The 27,377-nt window shown below is 39.4% G+C and overlaps 1 protein-coding gene across 4 annotated transcripts in view; it reads right to left on the bottom strand.

The window, feature by feature from the left end:
* Positions 1–27,377, bottom strand: part of LOC106881690 (arginine--tRNA ligase, cytoplasmic) — a 218,777-nt gene that overhangs the window by 190,081 nt on the left and 1,319 nt on the right. The window contains exons 1-10 of one of the 4 annotated variants that reach the window (XM_089354980.1): positions 23,627–23,728; positions 21,682–21,831; positions 19,492–19,683; positions 18,557–18,646; positions 16,219–16,397; positions 13,568–13,751; positions 12,604–12,733; positions 11,168–11,272; positions 6,954–7,132; positions 5,288–5,397 (exon numbers count right to left, since the gene is read on the bottom strand). In XM_089354980.1, the coding sequence (XP_089211106.1) occupies positions 5,288–5,397; positions 6,954–7,132; positions 11,168–11,272; positions 12,604–12,733; positions 13,568–13,751; positions 16,219–16,397; positions 18,557–18,646; positions 19,492–19,683; positions 21,682–21,759 (1,247 nt within the window). In that variant the 5' untranslated portion in view covers positions 21,760–21,831; positions 23,627–23,728. Of the gene's footprint in view, positions 1–5,287; positions 5,398–6,953; positions 7,133–11,167; positions 11,273–12,603; positions 12,734–13,567; positions 13,752–16,218; positions 16,398–18,556; positions 18,647–19,491; positions 20,792–21,095; positions 21,832–23,626; positions 23,729–27,377 lie in introns of those variants that run through there. The other 3 variants (XM_089354979.1, XM_089354981.1, XM_089354982.1) reach the window with 3 other exon arrangements.

Genomic DNA, 27,377 nt, shown 5'->3' with positions numbered 1-27,377 from the left:
TACACAAATGCAGGCAGAAAAACACACACATATATGTTTGCAGGTAGACAGAAAATACACACATACATAAATGCGTGCAAGCAGGCACAAACAACATAGACAAGCACAGACACATGCAGGAAGACACAAGTACACAAACATATTCATGCGAGCAGAGACAAACACACACACACACACACACACACACACACACACACACACACACAAGTGTACAGATTCAATAAGCAGTTATGAAGACAGCAAACAGGTAGTTTTGATAAATAGCAAACTTTGTGACATTCTGTGTGGGAGGTGAGCTAACAGATATATATCACCTGTTGCTATTTACTTATCCCAGGGTCAGCCATCATACTATCTCGTGAATTTTAGTCAATCATATCTGTTTCCGTCCCTCCATCATACTTTAACCTCTCGCCATTTGGCACAAAGCCACCTTCTTAGATACTATTCCCCACTCAACTGAGGGGTCTCGTCGTGCAAGATAGTTGGCAACCTCACCGGTGCTGGTGCCTCATTTAATAAAAGCACTCATTATACTGTGTTAAGTAGCTGGTATTAAGAAGGGGCATCATCTAGCTGTAGACACCATGCCACAGCAGACAGTAGATCTTGGTGCAACCCTCTGGCTTGCCAGCTCCTGTTGAACCATCCAACCCATGCCAGCATGGAAAGCAGATATTAAATGATGATGATGATGGTAGTGGTGGCGACGATACAGAGCCCAGTATTTGTAAACTGATATTCTATTTCTATAACCATCCCCAACCCCATAAAGTAAGTAAAAAAACAAAGATGACCTGGATGGGATTTGAACCTAGAACATACAGCTTATGCTGTTGTGTATGTCCTGCCCCTTATCAGTAAGAAATCACTAACTGCACCTCTCCTTAATCAGGCAAAAAGCAGTCTTTCTGCCATCCTATCAATGTCACCACCTCAAACTTCATCCCTCATTCAGGATATTTGCACCCCTATCTCATCTCCAACCATCATTCACTCCCTCCATACACTCTTGCAGTCTCTACCCATTACTTCTGGTTCTTCTTGTTCTGCTGCCCCAGGGTCTGATATAACATCTCATCACCCCCATTTTTATCACTCTTTCCACTGAATACTCCCACCCACTATCGTATGAGGAGCCATGCATCTCCTCTAGAGCAAGAAAATTGTCCCATCCCCTTCGTTCATATCATATTCTAACCTCTCAACACCGAGCATAACGCTGCCTCTTTCACTGCTGTAGCTCCACTCACTCAAAGGGAATCTTAGTCTTGCAAGCTGCATCGCAACATCACTAGTGCTGGTACCATGAAAAATGGCACCAAGTACACTCTGTAAAGTGGGTGATTTTAGGAAGGGCATCACCTGCAGAAATCTTGTTAAAGCAGACACTGGAGTACAATGCCAAGCAGTGGTTCTCATGGCTTCTTATCTTAACTGATTGGAAGTGTTATCATGTATATTGTTTTGTCTTGGTATAAAAGATGGGCTACAGCAAATATTCTGCTCAATACCACAGATTTGCTTGTCAGTTGTTTGACCTTAACCAGTTGAGCATGTCCCTTAGTGGCTGATGATATGTGCATCTCTGATCATGAGCAGAAGTAGTGGGGGAGCATCATAGGAATGTGTTGAGAGGAATTCTTTGGAGTTTGGATAATTCACCTTTGGAAACATGGGTATTTCGTTCGACATCCTCAAACAACCTTTATTCAAGGACCTTTTTTAGCAGGATGGGCTACTCGACCTGAAAAAATTTCTAACTGGGCCCCACCTGCAAGGTCATGCGCTGTTTATCTTGATATGAGACCACTATATCGCGCCATATGGTTGTGATGCATGTGCCTGGTGTACCCTTATCAGGCTGGCAGTCATGATGCGTATGCTGGGCTTCGTATATTTTACCCCAGTGTCACTTTGATGGCACGCCCTGCTCTCTCACTCAATAATAATAATAATAGCCACCACTGTCTTGATCATCTATATTTTCCAATGAACTCTTCCGTACCAACATCAAGCCTACACTGCTCAATTCATATGACATGCAACTGTACCCAGATAGCAAATGTTTTTTCTTGTACAAGAACTGACAGCCAATCACAAGAAGACACCCAATTTGTTGCTTTCTTTATAAATCTTTATTTCATTAGTCTTATAAATCTGGTTGCCAAGGAAATTTTCTTATATTGGCCAATCGAAAAACATTTCATAATTAATTCTTATTAGCAACTTTTGGCACACGACTTTGAATGATTCTTTTTTTTTTTTCCCCCTTTTCTGATAATTTACTCAATAATCACATTCTCTCTCTCTCTCTCTCTCTCTCACACACACACACACACACAATACTACTGACAGCCAAATGACTCTTAAGGTGAATTTAAAGATGGATTTTTTTTTCTCTCTCACAGGACATAAAAGAAACAAAAAATGTATGAAGTCTAATGTGTCTCAAATTTACTACAGATAGCACATGCACCCACATGAAGACAGACACACATGCACCCATCGAGCCCCCATCCCATACACACAAACACCAGCACTGCCACCACCATCACCACCACCATTACCAACACCACCACCATCACCACCACCATTACCAACACCACCACTGCCACAGCTGCTGCTACCACTACCACTATCACCACCACTGCCACTACTACCACCATCACCATCATTGCCACTGCCACTCCCACTTCCACCACCACCACCACTTGTCTACTTTCAATGCTGGCACAGGTTGGACGGTCTGAGTCAGTTATTATTCATAGCTACTGTCCTTCAAAGAGGTCGGAGGCTTATGTCTCACTCGCTTGTACATTTAAATTTTGGCATGGTTTCTATGGTCAGATGTTGGTTTTAACACCTACCACTTAACAGAATATGTTTTACCATGACATAAATACTACAGACGTTGTCATGCCTTTGATGAGACAAAACCAAGGGTTTTTTAAACTCCTACTCTGCTTTCATCCCTTTATCAACAACTTTATAGTGCAGGCATGGCTATGTGATTAAGAAGTGTGCTTCCCAATGGCAAGGTTCTAGTAGGGCATGTGTCTTCTGCTATAGCACTATGTGTTCTACCGTGACATAAATACTACAGATGTTGTCATGCCCTAGATGAAACCCTTTTAATCTTTTTTAACCCTTCATGGGCCAACAAGATCCCTTGGGACCCCCAGCAAATTTTAAATGTTATGCAACTTATACATTTTTTATTTAAATGATTTTATATCTCATGACTTTTATTGTCTATAGTTTATATATGCACGTACAAATTTTGAGTTAAAAATTTCTTGTCATATGGATGTTATAGCATAAAATATGGTCCAACTGGACCCCATTAGTTTTCTCTGAAATTATATTTTTCTGTTCTTCTTTCAGATATTCAGATATTCTTCGTATTTGTACTGGTATGAATCAATATACTTTTTTCTTTTAGTTTTATTTTACATTTAGTGCTCTATGTATAGTTTAAAAAATTATTAAAAAAGTGCTAAATTTCTTGTTCAAAAAGGCAAGGTTTGCATCAATTGAAAGAAGAAACAACAACAACAAGGATATAATAAAGGATTTTAAAATAGAATTTTTAAAAATAAATAAATAAATAGAATTCCCAAAAGTGAGGCAGTTCACTTAGGGTAATTTGAGAAAAACCTTCACAAAAAGTTTAGATTACTCTGCTATTTCAAAGGCATGAGAAGTTCCTTTTTACAGTTTCTTACCTCCATTTTGGAAGAACGTACTCAAAGGCCCATTCATCCTCACCAGTCTTGCAACTCTCATCCACCTTTTGATAAACACACTAGAAGGCAGCACCTCCTTCTCTACCCTCATCTTTCTCTTCAACCAATACTTAAAGAAATTGATGAGAGCGTGGCCACATAGGAAATTACTAGCCTTCAAACCTTCAAGATGGGTCCACCACAGCCACTGAGCAGAGAAAGATCAGCCTCCCTTCTCTGCCAAATGAAGGTGGTGCATCAGTATTCACTATACACTAGGTGAGCAGCTGGATTGTCTTACATGAGACAGCAGCTGGTCAACACAGGCCCACAAGTAGTTAATGCAGACACTGGACAACTGCATGCAGGACAGCTTCATCCTTCTGCAAACACCTTGGGCAAGTTCAGCTGTTAGCACTCCCATACCTGAAGAGCTTGTCACAAACAGGTAATGCACCAACATCACCACCACCACTTTATCTCTGTAGCACTACCATGCCAAGGACTTTTGGAAGCTATCCATAATCTCTGACCTGAAAGCCCTCCAGAAGATGCCACTCAGATTCTTGCTGATGCCCAGAATAAATACCATTGATGCACATACTCTCAACTAACCCCCAACAGAAATCTTGAATTGTTTTCCTGTTCATCGCTTTGTCCAGCTGCTACAATGCTGTGAGTGCCTAGCAACATTCTAGATGACAAATGCCTAACATTGGTCTATGCTTGACCCATGACAGCATCTTGGTCAAGGAAATAAGCCTCAGAAAGACGTGACGCACAAAAGATGTCCACACCAATTTACCCGTGTTTTCGACATCATTGTTGATACAAATGCAGTATTTAAATATTTCTGGAGGTGTGCCAGCTTAAGTGGGCACCAACAAGTCATGAAGGACAGCATTTCAAGTCCAACACAGAGTGGGTACTAACAGCAGATGGATTTCCAGACCAGTTGGCAAATATATTTTACCATTCCATACTGTTACTGTTTACCTCTCACTCAGAGATTTAATATAGCTTATTTCTCCTTTTTCAAGATCAGCGACAGTTTGTTGCAGGAAAAAGTACAGCAGTATTTTGCGAGTGGAATGAGTTTTCATCACTAGCCAGTGATTATCACACACTGAAGACGGGTAACAACCCAGAAACCCAGGTCTGTGTGTATCATGTAAGGCTAGAGATGGGAGCAATGACCTCCCCTCGCAAATACTAATCGGACACAGACAGTGTGCCTTTGGCCAGCTGGAGAAAATGTCTTCCTGGGGCTAGAAACAACAGTAACATCATCTTCTATGGGACCACCACATTTAGTTGGCAAATATATTTTACGATTCTGTACTGTTACTATTTACCTCTCGCTCAGAGACTTAATATAGCTAATAATAATAATAATAATTTTAAATATTTGGCAACTCGTGGTACCCAAAAATAATTGATAAAATTATTTTTTAAAAAGTAGTATAAATATATAATAAAAGCAAGCAGAGAAAAACTATGTTTTTGATTTGATTTTAAAAAACTGAATGAATGGCAGAATTTTGAAGGAAATCGCTTACTTGTCTTCACCAAGGACAACACCAAAACCAACATGTTGACAACGAACCACAGATTTGTCATACCATCCCAGCATCTCAGCTGCTTCAAAGAGTGTGGAAAAGTGAGTAGACTGTAAAAATGATAGAAAGCAGGTGATAACAGACGAGAAAAGGTGGTCATAACAGGCGCAGGAATGGATATAGGTAGTGCAAGGTGATTGGGCGGGTGGGTGGGTGGGTGGGTAGGTGGATAGGTGGGTAGGTAGGTAGGTCAGTAGGTAGGTCAGTAGGTAGGTAGGACAAGTTTTGATGAGTGCAGTTCGATTTTAACAGTTATTTTTTCAAAACTATAATGGAAGTGACAAAGGAGCATATTTAGCATATTTTGCTTTATGAGTTCAATGAAGCGACAACACAACAGAAAGTGCAAGGAATATTAATGCAATATATGGAGATCAGGCACTAAGTGTAAGCCAGTGTCAGTGGTGGTTTCAGAAATTCTGAGCCAGAAACTACAGCCTAGAAGACAAGACTCATCCTGGAAGATCTGTAGAGCACAACGAGGATATCCTACAAACCCTGGTGGAACAAAATCTCATCGTAACTGTTGAGGAACTAGCAGAGAAGCTTGGAGTTGGTCATTCAACCATTCATCAACACTTGTGTACCATCGGAAAAGTCAGCAAATTGGGTCCTCACAAACTTTCCAAGGCTAATCGCATGCAGAGAGTGAATTTGTGCTCTTCTTTACCATCATGAATGAACCTTTTTTAGACTGAATAGTGACTGGTGATGAGAAATGGGTTCTCTATAAAAATGTCAAGTGCCGAAGACAGAGGATAGGGAAAGGAGAAACACCAGCACCCCAGGCTAAAGAATGTCTTCAGCCACATAAGGTGTTGTTATCGGTTTGGTGGGATATGAAAGCTTTAGTCTGCTTTGAACTTTTAAACCCAAACCAAACAATAACAAAGGAGATCTACTGCGAGCAACTTCAACAGCTTAAGTCAGAGCTAGAAGGAAAATGAGCATCTTTGGTTTCAAGATGAAAGGTATACCTCCATCATAATAATGCTTGGCCACATACAGCGAGGATGACATTCCAAAGGCTGGAGTAGTTTGAATGGGAAATGATGTCCCACCCACCATATTTGCCAGACATTGCCCCATCTGATTATCATTTATTCTGCAGTCTTCAAAATCAGTTGGACGGAAGAAATATGAATTCTGTAGACAAGGTCAGAAAAGTACTGGAGGAGTATTTTTCGTTACAGACAAGTGAATTTTGGAAGAGGGGCCTTCTGGAAGAGCATTATAGAAAATGAAGGAGTATATTTTAGATTAAAAAAGAACTTTGTTTATCTTAATTTTGAAAAATAAAAGAAGTATAAAAAAACTGCATTATTTATGGGATGACCCAACACAATTCCTAATGACATTTAATTACAAAAATATAATGGGATTTTTTTAAACATCGAATAGTTATGAGTCCACATGAGTAAAATAAGAATTGGAGGGATCCATAGGGATAATAAATGGTTGGGAACCAACCACTGATTGAAATAATTAAAAACAGAAGAGAACGAACAAATGAACAAACACACATGCATACATGCATGCATATATACCTACATTCTGGTGCCACAAATAATGAATGTAATGAGATATTAAGACTGATAACACACACCTGTCCAGCATCAGTGACATAAATCAACCAAGTGCCTTTCTCCTCAAACAATCTCTGTTTAATGGCAGTTAAGTCGGAAGTGTCATAGGTAAAACCACCATCAGATTTCACTATAATCAATGGGACCTTCTGATTCGGAGTAAAAATCACTTTCATGCCGTCTTCAGACACAAGTTTATCTGGATATAAAAGGGTAATACATGTATTTTAGTGAAATAAGAAAAGATGAAGTGTTGCAGCAGAGGCTTGAAAATCAATAATTTTTAAATAATATTTAAATGTGTTTAACCTTTTAGCATTTAAAATGACCATATCTGGCCAAAATATTCCACCTATCTTTAATGGCTAAAGTGACATGAAAGGCATCATCATTCATGGTATATTCATGAATAAGTCACTAATCGAAATAAGTGGATCTATTGTTTATAATAATACTATTTACTTGTTTAAGGGCTAGATAAATTGTGAAAATAACTCTAACAGTTCAAATACTAAGAAATAAACATACTCAACTTGATTTATACCAAATAATATAGGAAAATGAATGGGTTATTTCCCTTGGCTGTTAAAATAAAATATATTAGTTACTAGCTGACATACCAAGTAATTCCCGGGAAAACGGGGCTTATCCCTTGGTTCCGTTCTCATAATCGTTTCGCTAATCCAATAACAACAATACAAAGTATGTAGCCCTTAAAATGGTTTTCCTGCATTTATAAAGAATACTGAACTATCTTACACAGGATCTTGTTTTTAGGAATTCCCAAGAAGTTATGAATACCCAAATTGTGAAGTCAGTTATGTAATAACATGAAATTAGTTACCTGATAGTAAGAATTCAAATAAAGTAGCCCCGAAAAGGGTTTTAATGCGTTCCCAGAGTATATAGAACTTAGGAGGAAATACTAATAAGGTATGTAAACTAAAATCATGAAGCATGTTACATAATAACAGCTAATCAGATATGAGATAACAATTCAAAGTAAATAACTCTGGAAAGGGCTTTTGTGCGTTCCCAGAGAATATTACCCTAAGGGACGCTAGTGTTGGTATATTCTTGAATAAGTCACTAACCAAAATAAGTGGATCTATTGTTTAAGAAAATACTATTTACTTGTTTAAGGGTTGTACTGGATAAATTGCAAAAATAAATCTAACAGTTCAAATATTGAGAAATAAGCAAAATCAATTTCATTTTTACCAAATAATTTAGGAAAATGGATGGATTATTTCCCTTGGCTATATATAAGGATCCCTTCCAGGGACGAATGGGTTATTTCCCTTGGTTTTTAAAATAAAATATATTAGATATATATAAGGATCCCTTATATTATCGATGATTTTTGATGGATTCAGTCTCACTGCATGGCACTTGGGCAAGTGTCTCCTTCTATAGCCTTGGGCCACCAAAGCCTTGTGAGTAGATTTGGTAGATAGAAACTGAAGGAAGCCCATCGTATATATACATATATATATATACATACATACATATATATATATATATGTATATATATATATATATATATATATATATATATATGTATATATATATATATATATATATATATATATATATATATATATCATCATCATCATCGTTTAACGTCCGCTTTCCATGCTAGCATGGGTTGGACGATTTGACTGAGGACTGGTGAAACCGGATGGCAACACCAGGCTCCAATCTAATTTGGCAGAGTTTCTACAGCTGGATGCCCTTCCTAACGCCAACCACTCAGAGAGTGCAGTGGGTGCTTTTACGTGTCACCCGCACGAAAACGGCCACGCTCGAAACGGTGTCTTTTATGTGCCACCCGCACAAGCCAGTCCAGGGGCACTGGCAACGATCTCACTCGAAAATCCTACGGGAGCCAGTCAGGCGGTACTGGCAACGGCCACGCTCAAAATGGTACATCTCATGTTCCACCCGCACAAGAGCCAGTCCAGGGGCACTGGCAACGATCTTACTTGGCTTGTCGGGTCTTCTCAAGCACAGCACATTTCCAAAGGTCTCTGTCAGTAGTCATCGCCTCGGTGAGGCCCAATGTATGAAGGTCTTGCCTCACCACCTCAGCCCAGGTCTTCCTGGGCCTACCTCTTCCACGGGTTCCCTCAACTGTTAGGGTGTGGCACTTTTTCACGCAGCTATCCTCATCCATTCTCACCACATGTCCATACCAGCGCAATCGTCTCTCTTGCACACCACAACCGATGCTTCTAATGTTCAGCTTTTCTCTCAAGACACTTACACTCTGACGGGTATTCACACTGACATTACACATCCAACGGAGCATACTGGCTTCATTCCTTGCGAGCTTACGTATGTCCTCAGCAGTTACAGCCCATGTTTCACTGCCATGTAGCATGGCTGTTCGTACGCATGCGTCATACAGTCTGCCTTTTACTCTGAGTGAGAGTCCCTTTGTCGCCAGCAGGGGTAAGAGCTCTCTAAACTTTGCCCAGGCTATTCTTATTCTAGCAGCTACACTTTCAGCGCACCCACCCCCACTACTAACTTGGTCGCCCAGATAGCGGAAGCTATCGACTACCTCTAGTTTTTCACCCTGGAATGAGATAGAAGTTGTTTCCTGTTTGTTTACAGTCTTTATTGCACCTGAACATCTGCCACAAACAAAAACTAACTTGCTAGTTAACCTGCCTTTGATGTTGCTGCACCTCTTATGTGTCCATAGCTTGCACCGGGTACATCTTATAGAGTTACTACCTACTCCTTTTCTACATACTGAGCAGGGCCATCTACCTGAAGGGGTTTGTGTTTTATCTACCTTCCTACTTATTAGGATTTTGGTTTTAGCTAGGTTGACTCTAAGGCCCTTCAATTCTAGACCTTGCTTCCACACCTGAAACTTCTCCTCTAGTTCTGATAGTGACTCCGCAATTAGGGCAAGGTCATCAGCATAGAGGAGCTCCCAGGGGCAACCTGTTTTGAACTCCTCTGTGATAGCCGGGAGGACTATGATAAATAAGAGGGGGCTGAGGACGGAACCTTGGTGGACCCCTACCTCTACCCGGAATTCATTGCTGTACTCATTTCCAACCCTCACCTTACTGGCAGCATCTCTGTACATGGCTCGCACAGCTCTCACTAACCATTCTTCTATCCCAAGTTTCCTCATTGACCACCAGATAAGGGATAGGGGGACCCTGTCAAAGGCTTTCTCCATGTCAACAAAAGCCAGGTACAGAGGTTTATCCTTAGCTAGGTATTTCTCCTGCAGCTGTCTCACTAGAAATAAGGCATCAGTAGTGCTTTTACCTGGCACGAACCCAAACTGCATCTCATCTAAATTGATTCGCTCCCTAATTAGTTGGGCTATGACCCTCTCTGTAACTTTCATAACCTGATCTAACAGCTTGATGCCTCTGTAATTATTTGTATCTAAAGCGTCACCTTTACCTTTGTAGCAGTTGACTATGATGCTGCTACACCAGTCATTGGGTATGACTCCTTCGTGTATCACCTGGTTCGTAATACGGGTGACTAGGCTATAGCCAACACTGCCAGATATTTTGAGCATCTCTGCAGTGATTCCTGATGGGCCGGGGGGCTTTCCCGGTCTTCATACTCTTAATTGCTTTATCTACCCTGGTACTATCAACTCGGATAGCTGGTCCCTCTATTGGGTCGACATACGGCAGGCTCTCTTCCTCCCATTCATTCTCTTTATTAAGCAATCTATCGTAGTGGCATCTTCAGACCTCTTTCTTTGCATCCTCATTTAGTGCAAGCGTACCATCATCCATGCGAACACATATATATATATGTATGTGTGTGTGTATATGTTTCTGTAACTGTGTTTGTCCTCCTAACATCACTTGACAACCAATGCTGGTGTGTTTACGTCCCCACAACCTAGCGGTTCAGCAAAAGAGACTGATAAAATAAGTACTAGGCTTACAAAGAATAAGTCCTGGGTTCAATTTGCTCAACTAAAGGCGGTGCTCCAGCATGGCCAGTCAAATGACTGAAACAATTAAAAGAATATCAGAATAAACACACAAAAACACACACAGATATCTACATACTAGTATATAAACAGATATACATGAGCTACAATGAAGACTGCATTTAGCTGGGGACACAAATATCTACATACATGTATATACATCTACACACACACACACACACATACACACAGGTATCTATATAGATATACATGAATTTAAAAAAAACGCAAAATATGAATTACTATTACCTGAAGACTGCAAGTCAGAGACCAGCTTTACCATTCTATCTTGGTAGAAAGATTCTCCACGGTCCAAAATTTTAATGTTGAGGGCTGAGTAGATTTTCTCAAATTCTGCAAAGGGAAAACAGAGTACTAAATTTGGCGCAACAGTACACACAAGACATATGACCCAAGAACTCCAATGCTAAAAAACTTAATTAAAAGCTAAAGTATGAAGTTCATAACTAGAAACAAACAAAACGATTATTATTCTACAGATGTTCACAAATTCAATAAATGTTATGATAACGTGACATCATACAAGGATATACAGACATCCACACACATACATACAGACAGACACATATTATTGTCATCATCATCATCATTTGATGTCTACTTTTCCATACTTGCATCGGTTGGACAGAATTTGTTGAGGCAGATTTTCTACAGTCAGGCACCTTTCCTGTCACCAACCCTCACCTGTTTCCAAGAAAGGTAATACTTCCTCCATGGCCAGATATGCTTTCACAGAAGACTGGAAATGAATGACACTGCTTGTATGACAGAAACACTATCACATGATGTAAAAACAAGGAGACACAAACACACAATCACACACACGTACACACACACACAAAACCCTTCTTTCGGTTCTCATCTACAAAATCTACTCACAATGCTTACACACACACACACAATCACCATTGCTATATAACTCTCACATTTCCATACTTGCATGGGTCAGACGAAATTTTTTAACACTTTTGTTACTGTATTTCTGTTGAGCTGTTGTGCGTTTCTTTCAATTAATTTTAAACATAACAAAGAATTTGGCCCTCAAAAGGATGAAAGGCAAAGTCAACCTCGGACGGAATTTGAACATAGAACATAGCGATGGGCAGAATACCACTAAGCATTTTGCCCACCATGCTAATGATTCTGCCAGCTCACTGCCTTAATAATAATAATAATAATAACAATGTGTAGTGATGATGATAATGATGATGATGGTGGTGCTAATGACAATGTGATTTAAGAGAGACCTGGCTGTTACTTCTAGCAGTTTGGCCCATCATGCAGAAGGGGTTTTTTATGCCCTTATTAGTCCACATATTACTAAATTTTTCCAGTTAATAAGTGAAATGATGCAATCTTATACAACTTATGCAATTCAGACATATACACATGAGAAACAATGAAGACAGTACAGGATGTGTTTAACCATTTAGCATTCAAACCGGCCATATCCGGCCAAAATATTCTACCTGTTTTATCTTCAAATCAGCCAGATCTGGCCTCTCACACCTATCCTACAATGTCATGTTCAAAATAAACAGTCACATCATCGAAACCTCGAAATTATGTGATAGTGCATGATGAATTCAAAATAATGTAAATCAATAAGCATTACATTGGTTAGATTAATCTGAATCCTAAAGGGTTAAGAGATGATTGCGTACCTTGGCGAGAAACGACACAGATTTTCTTCCATGCTTCAAGATGATGCGGGTCATAACTCTGCAGCTTCACAACAGCCTCATAAGCACGTTTTTTAAATTCAGGTTCTTTATCAAACCTCACTTTAGATTCCTACAAAAAAAAAAAATGGTTTCAGAAAATTAAAAAACATAAAAGACACCCATGCTAGTGACATAAAAAGCAGACAAATTGCCGCTAAGCATTTTGCCAGCTTACCTCCTTGATAACTCAATATATTAAAAGGGGATTATCAAATAGCCCTACTAACAATATCAGTCAGTTACAGTATCTTATCTTTTATCTTTTACTTCTTTCAGTCATTTGACTGCAGCCATGCTGGGGCACTGCCCTGAAGGATTTTAGTCGAACAAATCAACCCCAGGGCTTTTTTTTTTTTAAATTAGTACTTATTCCATCGGTCACTTTTGCTGAACTGCTAGATTACAAGGACTAAACCCTCCAACACTGGTTGTCAAGCGGGGATGAGACAGTGAAACACAGACACAGACATATATATACATCTATATATATATATATATATATATATATATATATATATATATATATATGTATGTATGTATGTATACCAAATATTTAACAAAAACAAAAAACAGAAATATTACAAAAGCATAAACAGGAAATTCATAGCTTATTCCTCATTAGTCAACGTACAAAAGATCATTGCAATTTCATGCCTATATATACCTGTATTATTTTCATGTATTACATACAGGTGTGTGTGTGTGTGTGTGTTTGTGTGTGTGATGGGCTTCTTTCAGTTTTCGTCCACCAAATCCACTCATGTTTTGTCAGCCTGAGCCTACAGAAGACACTCACCCAAGGTGCCACACAGTGGAACTGAACCAGAAACCATGCAGCTAGGAAGCAAGCTTTTTACTGCACCCTCGTCTGCACCAAGTATCAAGAAAGAAACAAGCATCTCACCTTGTAGAATGCTTGCAGGTCAGAAATTGGTGGTGAATCTTTTTCAAATGATGGGAATTTGTCTTGGAGATGGACGATGAGCATACCAAACTGGGTGCCCCAGTCACCGAGATGGTTCAAACGTAGGACATCGTGACCAACCCATTCCAACAATGTAGCAATGGCATCACCGATGATCGTAGACCTGAAAAATTGAAAATGGTGTTTATTAACAACAGACATTCTAGTTGGAGCTAAGATTTAGACTCGTAGCTCTTAACCTAAGTGGTGGCAACCTCTTGTGAAGAGGAATTTACAAAGGATTGACAAATGTCAAGAGGCTACTGTTTTAAAAAAGGGTCTTGATATTTTTGTATTACCATTATTAGCATCATCATCAGTTTAACAACCACTTTAAAAACCCTCACCCATTTCCAAGCAAGGTAAATATTCCTCCGTGACCAGACAGTTTTTTTTTTTTTTTTTTTTTTTTTACAAATAATGGCACATAAAATGCACCCATTACACTCTTGGAGTAGTTGGCACTAGGAAGAGCATCCAGTCATAGAAACCATGCCAAATCAGACTGGATCTTGGTGCAGCTCTCCAGCTTACCAGTTTCAGTCAAACCATCTAACCTATGCCAGCAATGGAAAGCAGACACTAAATGATGATGATGATGGTGACTGGAAACAAACATGAGTGCTTTTTTGACAGTGATACAACTGATGTAAAAACACATACACACAAACATACACATGGCACGTGCACACACACACAAATTCAAGCTTATTTCAGTTACCATCTACCCAATCCACTCACAAAGCTTTGGTCAGCCCAAGGCTACAGAAAACATTTGTCCAAGGCATCTCACAATAGGTCTAAACTAAAGATTATACAGTTAGGAAGCAAGTTTCTAAACAAAACAGCTACACGTAAACCATATTAGAAATATAATATTAAGCACAGGTACAATACTTAGGCTCTTTTGTGTTTTTTTATATTATTAAACCCTATAGCATTCAGATATATTTGTCAAATGCAGTGCTTCTTTATTCAAATTGCTTTGAATTAAATATGCATTATCTTGTACCATCAAGATTTCAATGATGTGTTTTGTATATTTTTAGAATGACATTATAGGAAAGGTGTGAGAGGTTGGATCTGGTCGGTTTTAACATAGGGTCAGATTAAATACTAAAGGGTTAAAATGTTTGTTGGGATTAAAAAAAAAGCTGGACATGTTATCAGTAAACACGAGCCTGGTGTAGCCATCTGGTTTCACCAGTCCTCAGTCAAATCGTCCAACCCATGCTAGCATGGAAAGCAGACGTTAAACGACGATGATGATGATGATGATGATGACAATATCTCACAATTATGGCCATGTGCTAAGAAGTTTCCTTCCTAACCACATGTCTCTGGGTTCAGTCCCCCTGTGTGGCACCTTGGAAATGTCTTCTGCTATATGCCCACACCAACCAAAGCTGTTTGAATGGATTTGATAAACAGAAACTGAAAGAAGCCCGTCACATATGTGCATGCATGTGTGTGTGTATGTTTGTGCCTCCTTGTTTTGACTTCATGTGATAGTCATAAACGATTGTCACCGTCATACAAGCAATGTCATTGACTTCCACTAGTCTGTGAGAGCATGTCTGGTCATGGGGAAATATTACCTTGCTTGGAAACAGGGGAGAGTCGATGATAGAAAGGGCAACCGGCCATAGAAAATCTGCCTCAATAAACTCCATTCAACTCATGCAAGTATGGAAAAGTGACAATAAAAATGCTGATGCTGCTGCTGCTGATGATGATGATGATGGTATTTCTTAACTGCCACACAATATCACCACCTCCACCACCACATAATATCTTACAATATCTTACCACATAATACCATACTTCTACATTCAGACATTGAATATCTCAAAAGGATACCTTCACTTTCATATTATTCCACACTTCTAACATTACTGTCACACAATAGCTCACAACTATACATTCACTGCCATACACTACCACACCTTAACATCAACCCCAGTGCTCAACTGGTACTTATTTTATTGACCCTGAGAGGGTGAAAGGCAAAGTTGACCTCAGTGGCATTTGAACTCAGAATGGAAAATCAGAAGAAATGCTGCAAAGAATTTTTTCAGCAGAATAACAATTCTGCTGGTATGCCACCTTATTATTATTATTATTATTATTATTAATAATAATAATAATAATAATGATAACAATAATAATAATAATAATAATAATAATAATAATAATAATAATAAGGTGGCATACCAGCAGAATTGTTATTCTGCTGAAAAAATTCTTTGCAGCATTTCTTCTGATAATAATAATAATAATAATAATAATTTCAAATTTTGGCACAAGGCCAGCGATTTGGGGGTAGGGAACTAGTTGATTACATCCACCCCACTAATCAACTGGTACTTATTTTATCGACCCCAAAAGGATGAAAGGCGAAGTACCTTGTCCGGTACCGGATCATTCCCAAAATCTAATCAGTTTGTGCCAGTCACGAGGCCAAACATCCCTGAAAGTTTCATCCAAATTCATCGGGTGGTTCTTGCAATACCTTGTCTATGGACAAACAAACATGACTAAAAACAATACCTCTGCCTTTGCTAAGGTGAAGGTAATAATAATAAACTTACCTGAGATGTCCGACATGCATTTCCTTGGCAATATTTGGAGATGAGAAGTCAATGACAACATGACACATTTTGGCAATATAAGGTGGCTGGACTCCATTCTTTAAAAGTTTGCTGATCTGCTTGGATACATAATTCTTAGCCAAGAAGATGTTGATGAATCCTGGGCCAGCAATGTCCGTCTAATCAAACAAACATAATGCCAAAAGACAGGTTTCAGTAACTTTAACTCTTTTGGTGCCAACCCCCCATCCCTCCATGACCACCACAAATCTCCTGTTTTAAACTTCATTGTTGTATAAAGTAAGTTTCAAAGCAATACTTTTAATTAATATTTTTAAAAGCAATGAATATGTACACACTTGGTGTGTTTAGATATACTGCCACATAAAAAGCACACGTACTGGCGCCATGTAAAAAGCACCCAGTACACACTGTAAAGTGCTTGGCTATAGGAAGAACATCCAGCTATAGAAGCCATGCCAAAACAAGCAGTTGGAGTCTTGGCCCAACTCTCTGGCTTGCCAGCTCCTGTCAAATCATCCAACCCACACCAGCATGAAAAACAGATGTCAAATGACGATGATGAAGATGATCTAAATTAACACCACCCACCAAAATTTCATATTAATTTATGTTCCAAACATCATTTTAATAATGCCAAAGTTATTATTCTTCATTATAGACATCAACCCACCTGAAACTGGCCCCTGGTACTATGATACAAACTTCCATGTTTTTGAGTGATCTAAAGTAAAACCGTCCACCAAAATTTCATATCAATTTATATTCCAAACACCAGTTTAGTAATGACAAAGTTGTTTTACTAAATTCTCCTTGATTCATGCCAACCTATTTGAAACTGCTCAAAGTTCTATGATACAAACATCATGTTTTCAAATGATCTAAAGAAAAACATTCCATGAAATTTTCATGCTAATTCATGTACCAAACACCAACTTCCTTTCTGCTATAGGAACAAGGCCTTAAATGTTGGTGGGGAGCAGGGATTAGTTGATTACATTGACTCCAGTGTTTCACTGGTACTTAATTTTATCAATCCCAAAAGGATGAAAGGCAAAGTTGACCTCGGCAGAATTTGAATTCTCAACATACAGGAGCATATTCAGCATATTTTTCTTTATGAGTTTAATAAAGGCAACAACACAACGGAAAGTGTGAGGAATATTAATGCAGTATATGGGAATCAGACAATAGGCATAAGCCAGTGTCAACGGTGGTTCCAGAAATTCTGAGCTCGAAACTACAGCCTAGAAAATGAGCCTTGTACTGGAAGATCTATAGAGCTCGATTAGGACGTCCTGCAAACCCTGATGGAACAAAATCTCATCGCAACTGTTGAGGAACTAGTAAAGAAGCTTGGATTTGGTCATTCAACCATTCATCAACAGCTGCGTGCCATCGGAAAGGTCAGCAAATTGGGTCAATGGGGACCTTACAAACTTTCCGAGTCTAATTGCGCGCAGAGAGTGAATGTGTGCTCTTCTTTGCTTCCACATCTCCCAAATGAACTTTTCTTGGACTGAATAGTGACTGGTGATGAGAAATGGGTTCTCTATAAAAATATCAAGTGCCGAAGACAGTGGGTAGGAAAAAGAGAAACACTAGCACCCCAGGCTAAAGAAGGTCTTCACCCACATAAGGTGTTATCTGTTGGGTGGGATATGAAAGGTTTAGTCCACTTTGAACTTTTAAACCCAAACCAAACAATAACAAAGGAGATCTGATGCAAGCAGCTTGAGCAGCTGAAGTCAGCACTAGAAGAAAAATTACCATATTTGGTTTCAGAATCAAAGGTGTTCTTCCATCAGGATAATGCTCAGCCACATGCGTTGAGAATGACATTCCAAAGGCTGGAGCAGTTTGAATGGGAAACGATGCCCCACCCACCATATTTGCAGGACATTGCCCCATCTGATTATCATTTATTCTGTATTTAAAATGATTTGGACAGGAAAAATATGAATTCTGTAGACAAGGTCAGAACAATACTGGAAGAGTATTCTTTGTCACGGACAAGCGAATTTTGGAAAGAGAAGCCTTGCAAGTCTACCAGATAGATGGAAGAGCACTGTAGAAAATGAAGGAGAGTACACTTTAGATTAAAAAAAGAACTTTGTTTATCTTAATTTTGAAAAATAAAAATATAGGTTCTCATTCCTAAGATATTTTTTGATGGTGTTATTATTATTATTCAGGTCACTGCCTGGAATCGAACTCGGAATCTTGGGGTTAGTAGCCTGCACACTTAACTACTACACCATATACCAACAACCTCCACTGTTGTAATTTTCAATGCCCATATTTGATATAAACTGACCTTCTCGATATATTCTGTTGTCTGGAGATGCTTCAAGATTTTTTGGGCCACTTCCCTTGGATTAACCTTCACACCTTTAGTCTTCAGCAGCTGAAAGCAGAAAATGTAACACGAATTTTACAGACTGAGAATTTTGCAATAAAATATATATATATATATAAACAATATATGAGTATATGCATATATATGTTCATGTATGTACATACCTTCATCTACATGTACATATAGATACATATCTGGGTACATGACGTTGCAAAAGGACATGGACAAAATGATAAACAAGGTACAACAAACAAGCAGGCCAAATAGAGAACATATCCTTCATCAGTTGCCACCATTAAAACACCGGCGTTTCGAAGAGTTAGGGCAGACGGTGAAATAAACAAACAAAAAGGCTGTACAGCCAGACGTGGAGATATATATATATGTATATATATATAATGGGCTTCTTTCAGTTTCCGTCGACCAAACCTACTCACAAGGCTTTGGTCAGCCAATGGTTCTAGTAGAAGACAGTTGCCCAAGGTGCCATGCAGTGGGACTGAACCTGGAACCATGTGGTAAGGAAGCAAGCTTCTTACCACACAGTCATACTTGTGCTTATACATATACTGGGTTGGCAAGAAAGTAATTTTGGTTTTTCAGTTTCTGCCTAACAAATCCACTCACAAGGCTTTGGTTAGACCAAGGCTATAGCAGAAGACACTTGTCTAAGGTACAACACAGTGGGACTGAACTCAGAACCATGTGGTTGGGAAACAAGCCTCTTACCACACAGCCATACCTACACCTGTGTATGTATATAATCATATCATCAAAATCTCAAAGCCATGAGATAAAGCACGATTAATTCAAAACAATGTGAATAAATTATTACAATTGACAGAGTAAATCGAATGCTAAAGAGTTAAAAAAAAGTAACACTGGGTACTTACCTGGCAAATACTCATGGCACTGTTGCATTGGTAATCCCCAAAGTTGGGTTTATTGGTAGGAGTGAGCATGACAGGGGCTTCTGAACCCAGATCGGGATAAGCATCTTGAATGGCAAGGGCAAAGATCTGCTCCATGAGAACATTTAGACATATCATGTGGTTGTTTTCTTTCATCTGCTCCTTGGCAAAACTCTGAACAAAAAGAGAGAGAGAGAGAGAGAGAGAGAGAGGCAGAGAAATTAAAGATATGTAAAATCAGTACTCTTTTACCCTTTTACTTGTTTCAGTCATTTGACTGCGGCCATGCTGGAGCACCGCCGTTAGTCGAGCAAATCGACGCCAGGACTTATTCTTTGGAAGCCTAGTACTTATTCTATCAGTCTCTTTTGCCGAACTGCTAAGTGACAAGGGCATAAACACACAGTATCGGTTGTCAAGCAATGCTAGGGGGACAAACACACACACACAAACACACACACATATACATATATATATATATACATATATATGACGGGCTTCTTTCAGTTTCCGTCTACCAAATCCACTCACAAGGCTTTGGTCGGCCCGAGGCTATAGTAGAAGACACTTGCCCAAGGTGCCACGCAGTGGGACTGAACCCGGAACCATGTGGCTGGTAAGCAAGCTACTTACCACACAGCCAAACCTGCGCCTACAATTAGCTTTGTGGATAAGGTGCTGGATTACTGATCATGAAGTCTAAAGTTCAAATCTTTTGTGGTTTTGCTATTTTTCGTCTTCTTTTTATGTCTTTCATCTGAAAGACAGCATCTTTGATATTTGCAGGCTTTCTCAGAATCTCAGTGTTTTATTTACGCTCTTGACCAAGGCAGCCAACTTTGATTACTTCAGTTTGCCTGACTAAATAAAAATAAAATGCCCCCAAACCAACAAAGAAGCTTGAATGCGGTCTATCAAACTTCTGGAAATAACAGCCAAATTTCCTTATACCTATCAAGCAATTGTCTTAAGAAAATTGAAGGACTCCTTCATTGGACATGAAACTCGGCTTGCGAAGACCTGTTGGGGCAAGCGAAAGTGAAATCATGATGGCATCTGTGCCCAGCGTCGCCTTCCTGTCACTTGCGCCGGTGGCACGTATAAAGACATTCGAGCGAGATCGTTGCTAGTGCCGCTGGACTGGCTCCTGTGCAAGTGGCACATAAAATATACCATTTTGAGCGTGGCCGTTGCCAGTACCGCCTGACTGGCCTTCATGCCGGTGGCGCGTAAAAGCACCCACTACACTCTCGGAGTGGTTGGTGTTAGGAAGGGCATCCAGCTGTAGAAACTCTGCCAAATCAGATTGGAGCCTGGTGTAGCCATCTGGTTTCACCAGTCCTCAGTCGAATCAGCCAACCCATGCTAGCATGGAAAGCGGACATTAAACAATGATGATGATATTGGCAAATGTAGTCTAGAATGCAGGAGTGCATCATCATCATCATTATTCAATAATATCCATATTCATACTGGCATGGGTTAGATGATTTGACAGGATCTGATGAGCTCAAGGACTGCATCATATTCCAGTGTCTGATTTGGTATATTTCTACAGCTGGATGCCTTTCCTGACAATTTATGACATGTATTGCATGCATTTTCTGTGCCACCAGGACTAGTGCGGTTATCATGCAGTTTCCCCAAGTGGGAGAATTTCATGCTAGGAGATGATGGGCAAAAGATGGGTTAAAAGTATGAGAAAAGAGACCAGAGCAGAACAAGCTTCATGCTGTGGAGGAACTACATAACTAATCACATTTTAGGAGAGAGAGAGAGAGAGAGTGATCAAGTGGAGCCAGAAAGCAATGAAGAGACTGGGTGTTATATGGACTGTTGGATTTGTTGTTCGTCTGAAGTCCTGTGTTTCAATGTTATTCGTCTGAGGTCTCATGTTTCAATGTGGTTCGTCTGAGTTCCTTGTTTTCGTTGTTGTTTTGAATGACTGTGGTAGTAAAATGTCATTGATATATATGGCAAGGACATGATTCTTTATTAATAACGAACATTCGGTGAGTGCGTTCTTTGTTTGTAATTGGTAAATAAATGTAATAATTAAATTGTACAACTCGTCTTTTCTCTGCGAGTCCCCCGAGAGGAATACAACAATGGGGTTACACTCATCCAACCTGAATCAATAAACAAAAACAGAGAACATAAAAAGCAACTCACACTTTTCAAATGGTCAAGTTGGTATTGAAGTTTGACATTTTCTGACTTAAGTGCTTCTACTTCTGGTGGTAATGCCATGCTTCCACCTGCAGTGACCTCTCCCTCCTTCAATGCTGCAATTTCAGCTTCAATTTTGTTGATTTCATTTTCCTGTATTAATTGAAAAACAAAATTTTTTTAATTAAAAAGGCACACGTACACACACATTATTATTATTATTATTAGGCACAGGTGTGGCTATGTGGTAAGAAGCTTGCTTCCCAACAGCATGGTTCTGGGTTCAGTCCCACTGTGTGGCACCTTGAGCAAGTGTCTTCTAACTATAGTCTTGGGTCAACTAAAGCCTTCTGAGTGCGTATCTTTGTGTTGAAGGTTAAGTGAAACAAGTAAAAGAATAAAAGAATCAAATTTAATTAATTCAATTAATTTAGACTTTTCATCTTTGGCTTCATTTCACTCATTGAATTGCAGCCATACTGGAGCACCACCTTGAAGGGTTTCAGTCAAACAAATCAAATCCAGGAGTTTTTTTTTTTAACGCTAGTACTCATTCCAACGATCTCTTTTGCCAAACAGCTAAGTTACAGGGAACATAAACAAACTAACACTTGTTGTCAGGTGGTGTAGGGGACAATACAAACACAAAGACACACATACATACATGCACACACAGTAGGATTCCACACAGTTTCCATCTACCAGATTCAGTCATTTGGCATTAAACCATAGAAGACACTTGCCCAAGCTCCATACCTGGATATCTGACGAAATGGGTTCTTTGTACAAGCCCATGAAACTAAGTCACATAGTCAAAGTTGTTATGAACTGTGTGTGTGTTGTTCAAAAATTTACAAAAGAAAACAGAGACATGTTGAAGAACAACAAACAGGGTGTATTAGTTTGATGCTCAGAAAAAATGCAAGAAGTCTTAAACATTTTGAGTCTATGCTCTTCTACAAAATGGAATGAGGAGTGAAAACATATGAAGACAGAAAAATGGGGGAGTAAAATAAAACGCGTCTCAATCAATGGTTACACCATTACAAAGTGAATTTAAACTGAGTATTCAATTACCGAATTCGAACCAAAGAGAATAGTAATAATTATTGCGGGCTAGTGCAGTTCCGCACCTCTCCTTGAAAAATGCATTTTTTTTGAAAATATTTTTTCGGATTCGTACGTTTAAAGATGTCGGAGATTACGAATATGCAAAGAAAAAACTTTTTTTTAATTTCACCGCCCCCACCCCCACCCCGCCGGATTTTTTTTTTTTTTTAATCCACCTTTTCCAAATTTAAAATGCCCACCTCAACCTCCTCTTCTCCCAAATTTTGAATTTTTCAAATTTCACCAGCCTCTCCCGCGAACCTCACGCACACAAAACAGACATGTCGGTTTTTTTTTGTCTTTTTGTTTGTTTTTTTTTTAGCAGGTTCCTATGTTTTCGATGACAGAGATTCCAAAAAGGCAAGAAACCAAGTTTTCAAAATTTTGAATTCAATAACCATATAGTTATGTGCCTAAAGAGATAGATATATAGATAGATATGAATAAACAGATGGGGATAACTAGATAGACTGACAAATAAATAAATGCCTGAAAAAGTTTTATGATTATTTAAGGCAAACACAAGTAGAACGCAAATTCTTTTCACTTTAATGTTTTTGTCTATATTTAATTTCGATTTGTATATGTTCGTATATTCGCTACAATCTCTTCAAAGTAAACAAAATCAAAATTTTAAATTGGGGGAGGGGGGTGAAATTAAATTTTTTTTTTTTTTTTTTGCATATTCGTAATCTCTGACATCTAAAACGTAGGAATCAGAAGAAAGAAATTTTTTTTAATGCATTATTCAAGGAGAGGTGCGATTAGCTCCAATTATTGAATAATTTGTGGTGAATAATCTATTTATTTATATAAATACGATCTGAGAAAGTCTTACCAAAAATTTTGTTCGTATTTTTTAAAAATGGAACGACAAACAAAAGAAAAAACGAAATTACAGTAGCAGCTTATAGAAAGAAATTTAAGAGAGATAACTACCAGACTTGTCGAAAGAGTAGCTTCCCCTTAAACGTAAATGCGCCTTTGATTATTTTCAAGTTAGTTCCATTTGAAGGCTATTCTTTTAAATCATATTTTAGGACATCCAGTGGAAACGCGTAGCTTAGTGGTTAGGGTGTTGGACTCATAATCATAAGACTTTGGTTTCGATTCCTAGACCGGGCGACACATTGTGTTCTTGAGCAAAACACTTCATTTTACATTGGCACAAATGAGTAATCCGGCAACAGACTGGCATCCCGTCCAGGTGGGGAATATATATGCCACGGAGACTGGGAAACCGGACCTAGGAGTCTATGATTCAGAAAGGAACTTTACCTTCAGGACAACACAGCCCATTCAAGTAGGGGGATTGCTTGCAGAAATATATCTAAGTATCACTGGTTTGTCAAGGTTTTCTTCGAGGAATTTATCCAAGAAACGTTTGAATGTCATGAGGTCTTTTTCTTTTGCCATAACATTGAATAATGCAGGAACAGTTGAGGTAAAAACAGTTTTTGCAACATTGTTATGTAAGTCTGACTTTTGTAGAGGGCGTATGGCCCTGTGGTCAAGCCTTAGGGTAACTTGTGAATGTGATACCGTCATTATTTGTACAGTATTAACCTTTACGGGGTTACTTTATTTGAATCCTTCCTATCGGGTAACTAATTTCATGCTATTGCATAACTAACTTCACAATTATGAATATGTTTGGCCTTACATGGACTTGAAACCGACATATTTAGCTTTATTAGAAATAGTCAACGGCCTTTTAGCATTGAAACTGAAAACAAATAATCTTTTTTTTTTTAAATATTAAAGTAGGCTTGTGGTATGATAAGATTGTCCTGGTCTTCTATATGTGTCTTATCTCACTTTTCATCCAGACGAGGAGTGGCTCTTGCCGTGATATGCATTAATTGCAATCTAACTATGGTGATGTGTTCCCAAAATGGCTATAGACGATGTGTTTAACTTAATTGGCGAAAACTTACTCTTGAACAATTATATTCTGTGTGGACGTATTTATTTATATATCTCTCTATATACATATACATGTATTTTATTTTTTTTAAATTTATTTATGGGTTTCAGCCAAGTGGCTGTGGTCATGCTGGAGCACCACCGTGATTTTCTGTCTTTATGCTTTGCTCTCTTCACGTTCCTTGCATGGCTCTTCTCCTGCTCCTGATATAGTCCAATCAAGAGTTTTGATGGCACATCTGGTGTATAAGAGAATTTGACATCGCTGCCCTAAACTGTGTCTCATTTCGAGCCATTGGTTCGTCTGGTATTGTGGAGAGGAAAGCGTCGAGTTTTGTCTTGAAGACCTCCACATCCGTGTCTTGCAGGTCTCTCAAATGTTTTGGCAGGGCATTGAAGAGCTGAGGTCCTCTGAAACCGAGGCTGCTGCAGTATCTTGTTCTTATGTGAGATGCAGTGGACGGCACCTTTGGCACCATGCAGTGGCGACCCGTGCGGGCATTCCTGTAGTACTTGATGCCAAAGTTTGGCACCAGTCCTTCCAGTATTTTCCATATGTATATTATTACATATCTCTCCCGCCTGCGTTCCAGGGAGTAGAGACCTAGTGCCTGCAGTCGCTCCCTATAGTTCATCTGCTGGACTGTGGCGATCTTTTTTGTATAGTGCCTCGAGTTCTGCTGTCCGTTTGACACTTTAAGAGGACAGCCGGGAAACCATCGGGGCCAGTTGCAAAATTTAAGCTCATTTCATTTATGGCAGCTATTACATCTTCCTCTTCAATGTCAATGTAGGTAATGGATGCAGTCTTTTTCTGCTGAGTGCTATTGTCAAAGAAATCAGCTGGGTTCTTTATCTGCATGTGACTCAGAGGAGAAGTGAAGACACTCTTGAATTGTGCACTGAGCACTTCACTTATCCATGTGGGATCCGCAGTCAGTGAGCCATTAGGCAGGAATAGGGGTCCTATCTTATACTGTACCGTAGCAGTCTCTTTTGCAAATCTATAGAAAGCCTTGGGGTTTGTTTTTATGCTTTCTACTGCTCTCTTCTCCTTCTCTGCTCTCTCCTTTTCATGGGAGAGTTTAATCTTGTTTTCTATTTCTAACAGTGTTAGTTTTAATTTAGCCCTTTTCCTATCCCCCAGTTCTCTATTTAACTGGTTTGAGACCTTTGTTCTGTGTCTCATAAGGATTTTCCTGTCTCTAGGAATTCTATTGGCATGTTTGCTGGTCTTTCTATATGGCATGTATTTGGTGCATATGTCTTGTATAGTTGACATAAAATGACTTAGTTTGAGGTCATTGTCTTGTATAGAAAGGCTGTCATGCCAGTTTTGATTTCAAATCTCTCTGCGAATTGACTTCCAGTCCGCCCTGTGGAAATTCAGGTTGGATATTGCTTGAGTCCTCCTGGTGGGGTGGGTGTCAGTGGGTTGCCTAGGACCATACATAGTTAATTCTATAATGTTATGATCTGAGAGAGATGTTTGTGAAGCAGAGATCTAAAATATTGCTTCCTCTGGTTGGTTGGAGTATCACTTGTTCCATGAACAGCATGTGACATCCCAGAGAGGATGTGACCTTCAGGCCATTTAACATTTGGGAGGTTAAAGTCGCCTAGGAAAAGTATATTGATGTGTTGGTCCAGATTTGTCAAGACCTCTTCTATGCGTCTGAGGCTGTCCTCAAATTTACCCTCCTGCTTTGCGGTATTTGGTGGACGGTATGTTGAGCATACAACTACATCAATCTGTTTTATGTGTACTATTAAAGTATCACAGATAGAGTTTGAGCGTGATAGGAGTAGTAGGGGTGTGACATCTTCTCGGATGTACATTGCAACTCCCCCCTGACTTCTATCCCTCCTGTCTGTTCGGAGTACGGCATACTCTGGTATGTTTATCTCCGCATCTGCTATATTAGGTGTTAGATGCGTTTCAGTAAGCACCATGCATATTGCTTGATTGCATGTAACTAGGTCTTTCAAGTATAGAAACTTGTCTTTGCCGCCTGTTCGTAATAGGCCCCGGATATTCAGTAGGAATATGGGTGTGATATCTGTGCAGGGGTTCCTGGTGTTAGCGGTGGCCATCCCTGATCCATCATCTGTGGTGGTCTTGGATAATGGTTCATGTGGTGTTGACTCTGTACCCTCTGCATCCACGTTAACTGATGTACCATTTTCTGGGCCTTGCTTAAAAAAGCTTGCTGGTCAGCTGTTGCAGTTCGTACAGCCTCTGCATACAGCCTTTTGCTGGGAGCAGAAGGAATATACGGACTTCTCTCTTTGTGAGTCCTGTTGGTATTCGGTGGATTATGTGTATGTAGGGTTAAGCTTTCTGGTCTCCCTTTTCTGCGCTCCCACTTATTTTGTTTTAAGTGGTTATCTACCTTGTTTAGCTGGTGGTGTTTGGGGTGGGCAAATTTGCAGTTTCGCCCCTTTTCCCCGTGCCAGCAGGTACCATTTAGGTAGAATTTACAGATCTGTTTCTTTTTCTCTGTATGACGTGCTTGGGCTTGAAGCCTGTTTGTGTTTGTGTTCACCGTCTTCTTGTCTGCTCTTCTGTCTCTGTCGCTTGGTGTGGTGCTGCGTTGGCTGTATTCACCATGGCTATTGCAGCCCTCAGCAGTGGCTACAGCACTGGTGGCATTTGCCTTGTC

This window comes from Octopus bimaculoides, chromosome 7 (assembly GCF_046866305.1).
Source record: "Octopus bimaculoides isolate indiv1 chromosome 7, ASM4686630v1, whole genome shotgun sequence".
Taxonomy (NCBI): Eukaryota; Metazoa; Mollusca; class Cephalopoda; order Octopoda; family Octopodidae; genus Octopus; species Octopus bimaculoides.
This window is presented reverse-complemented; position numbering and strand designations above follow the sequence as displayed.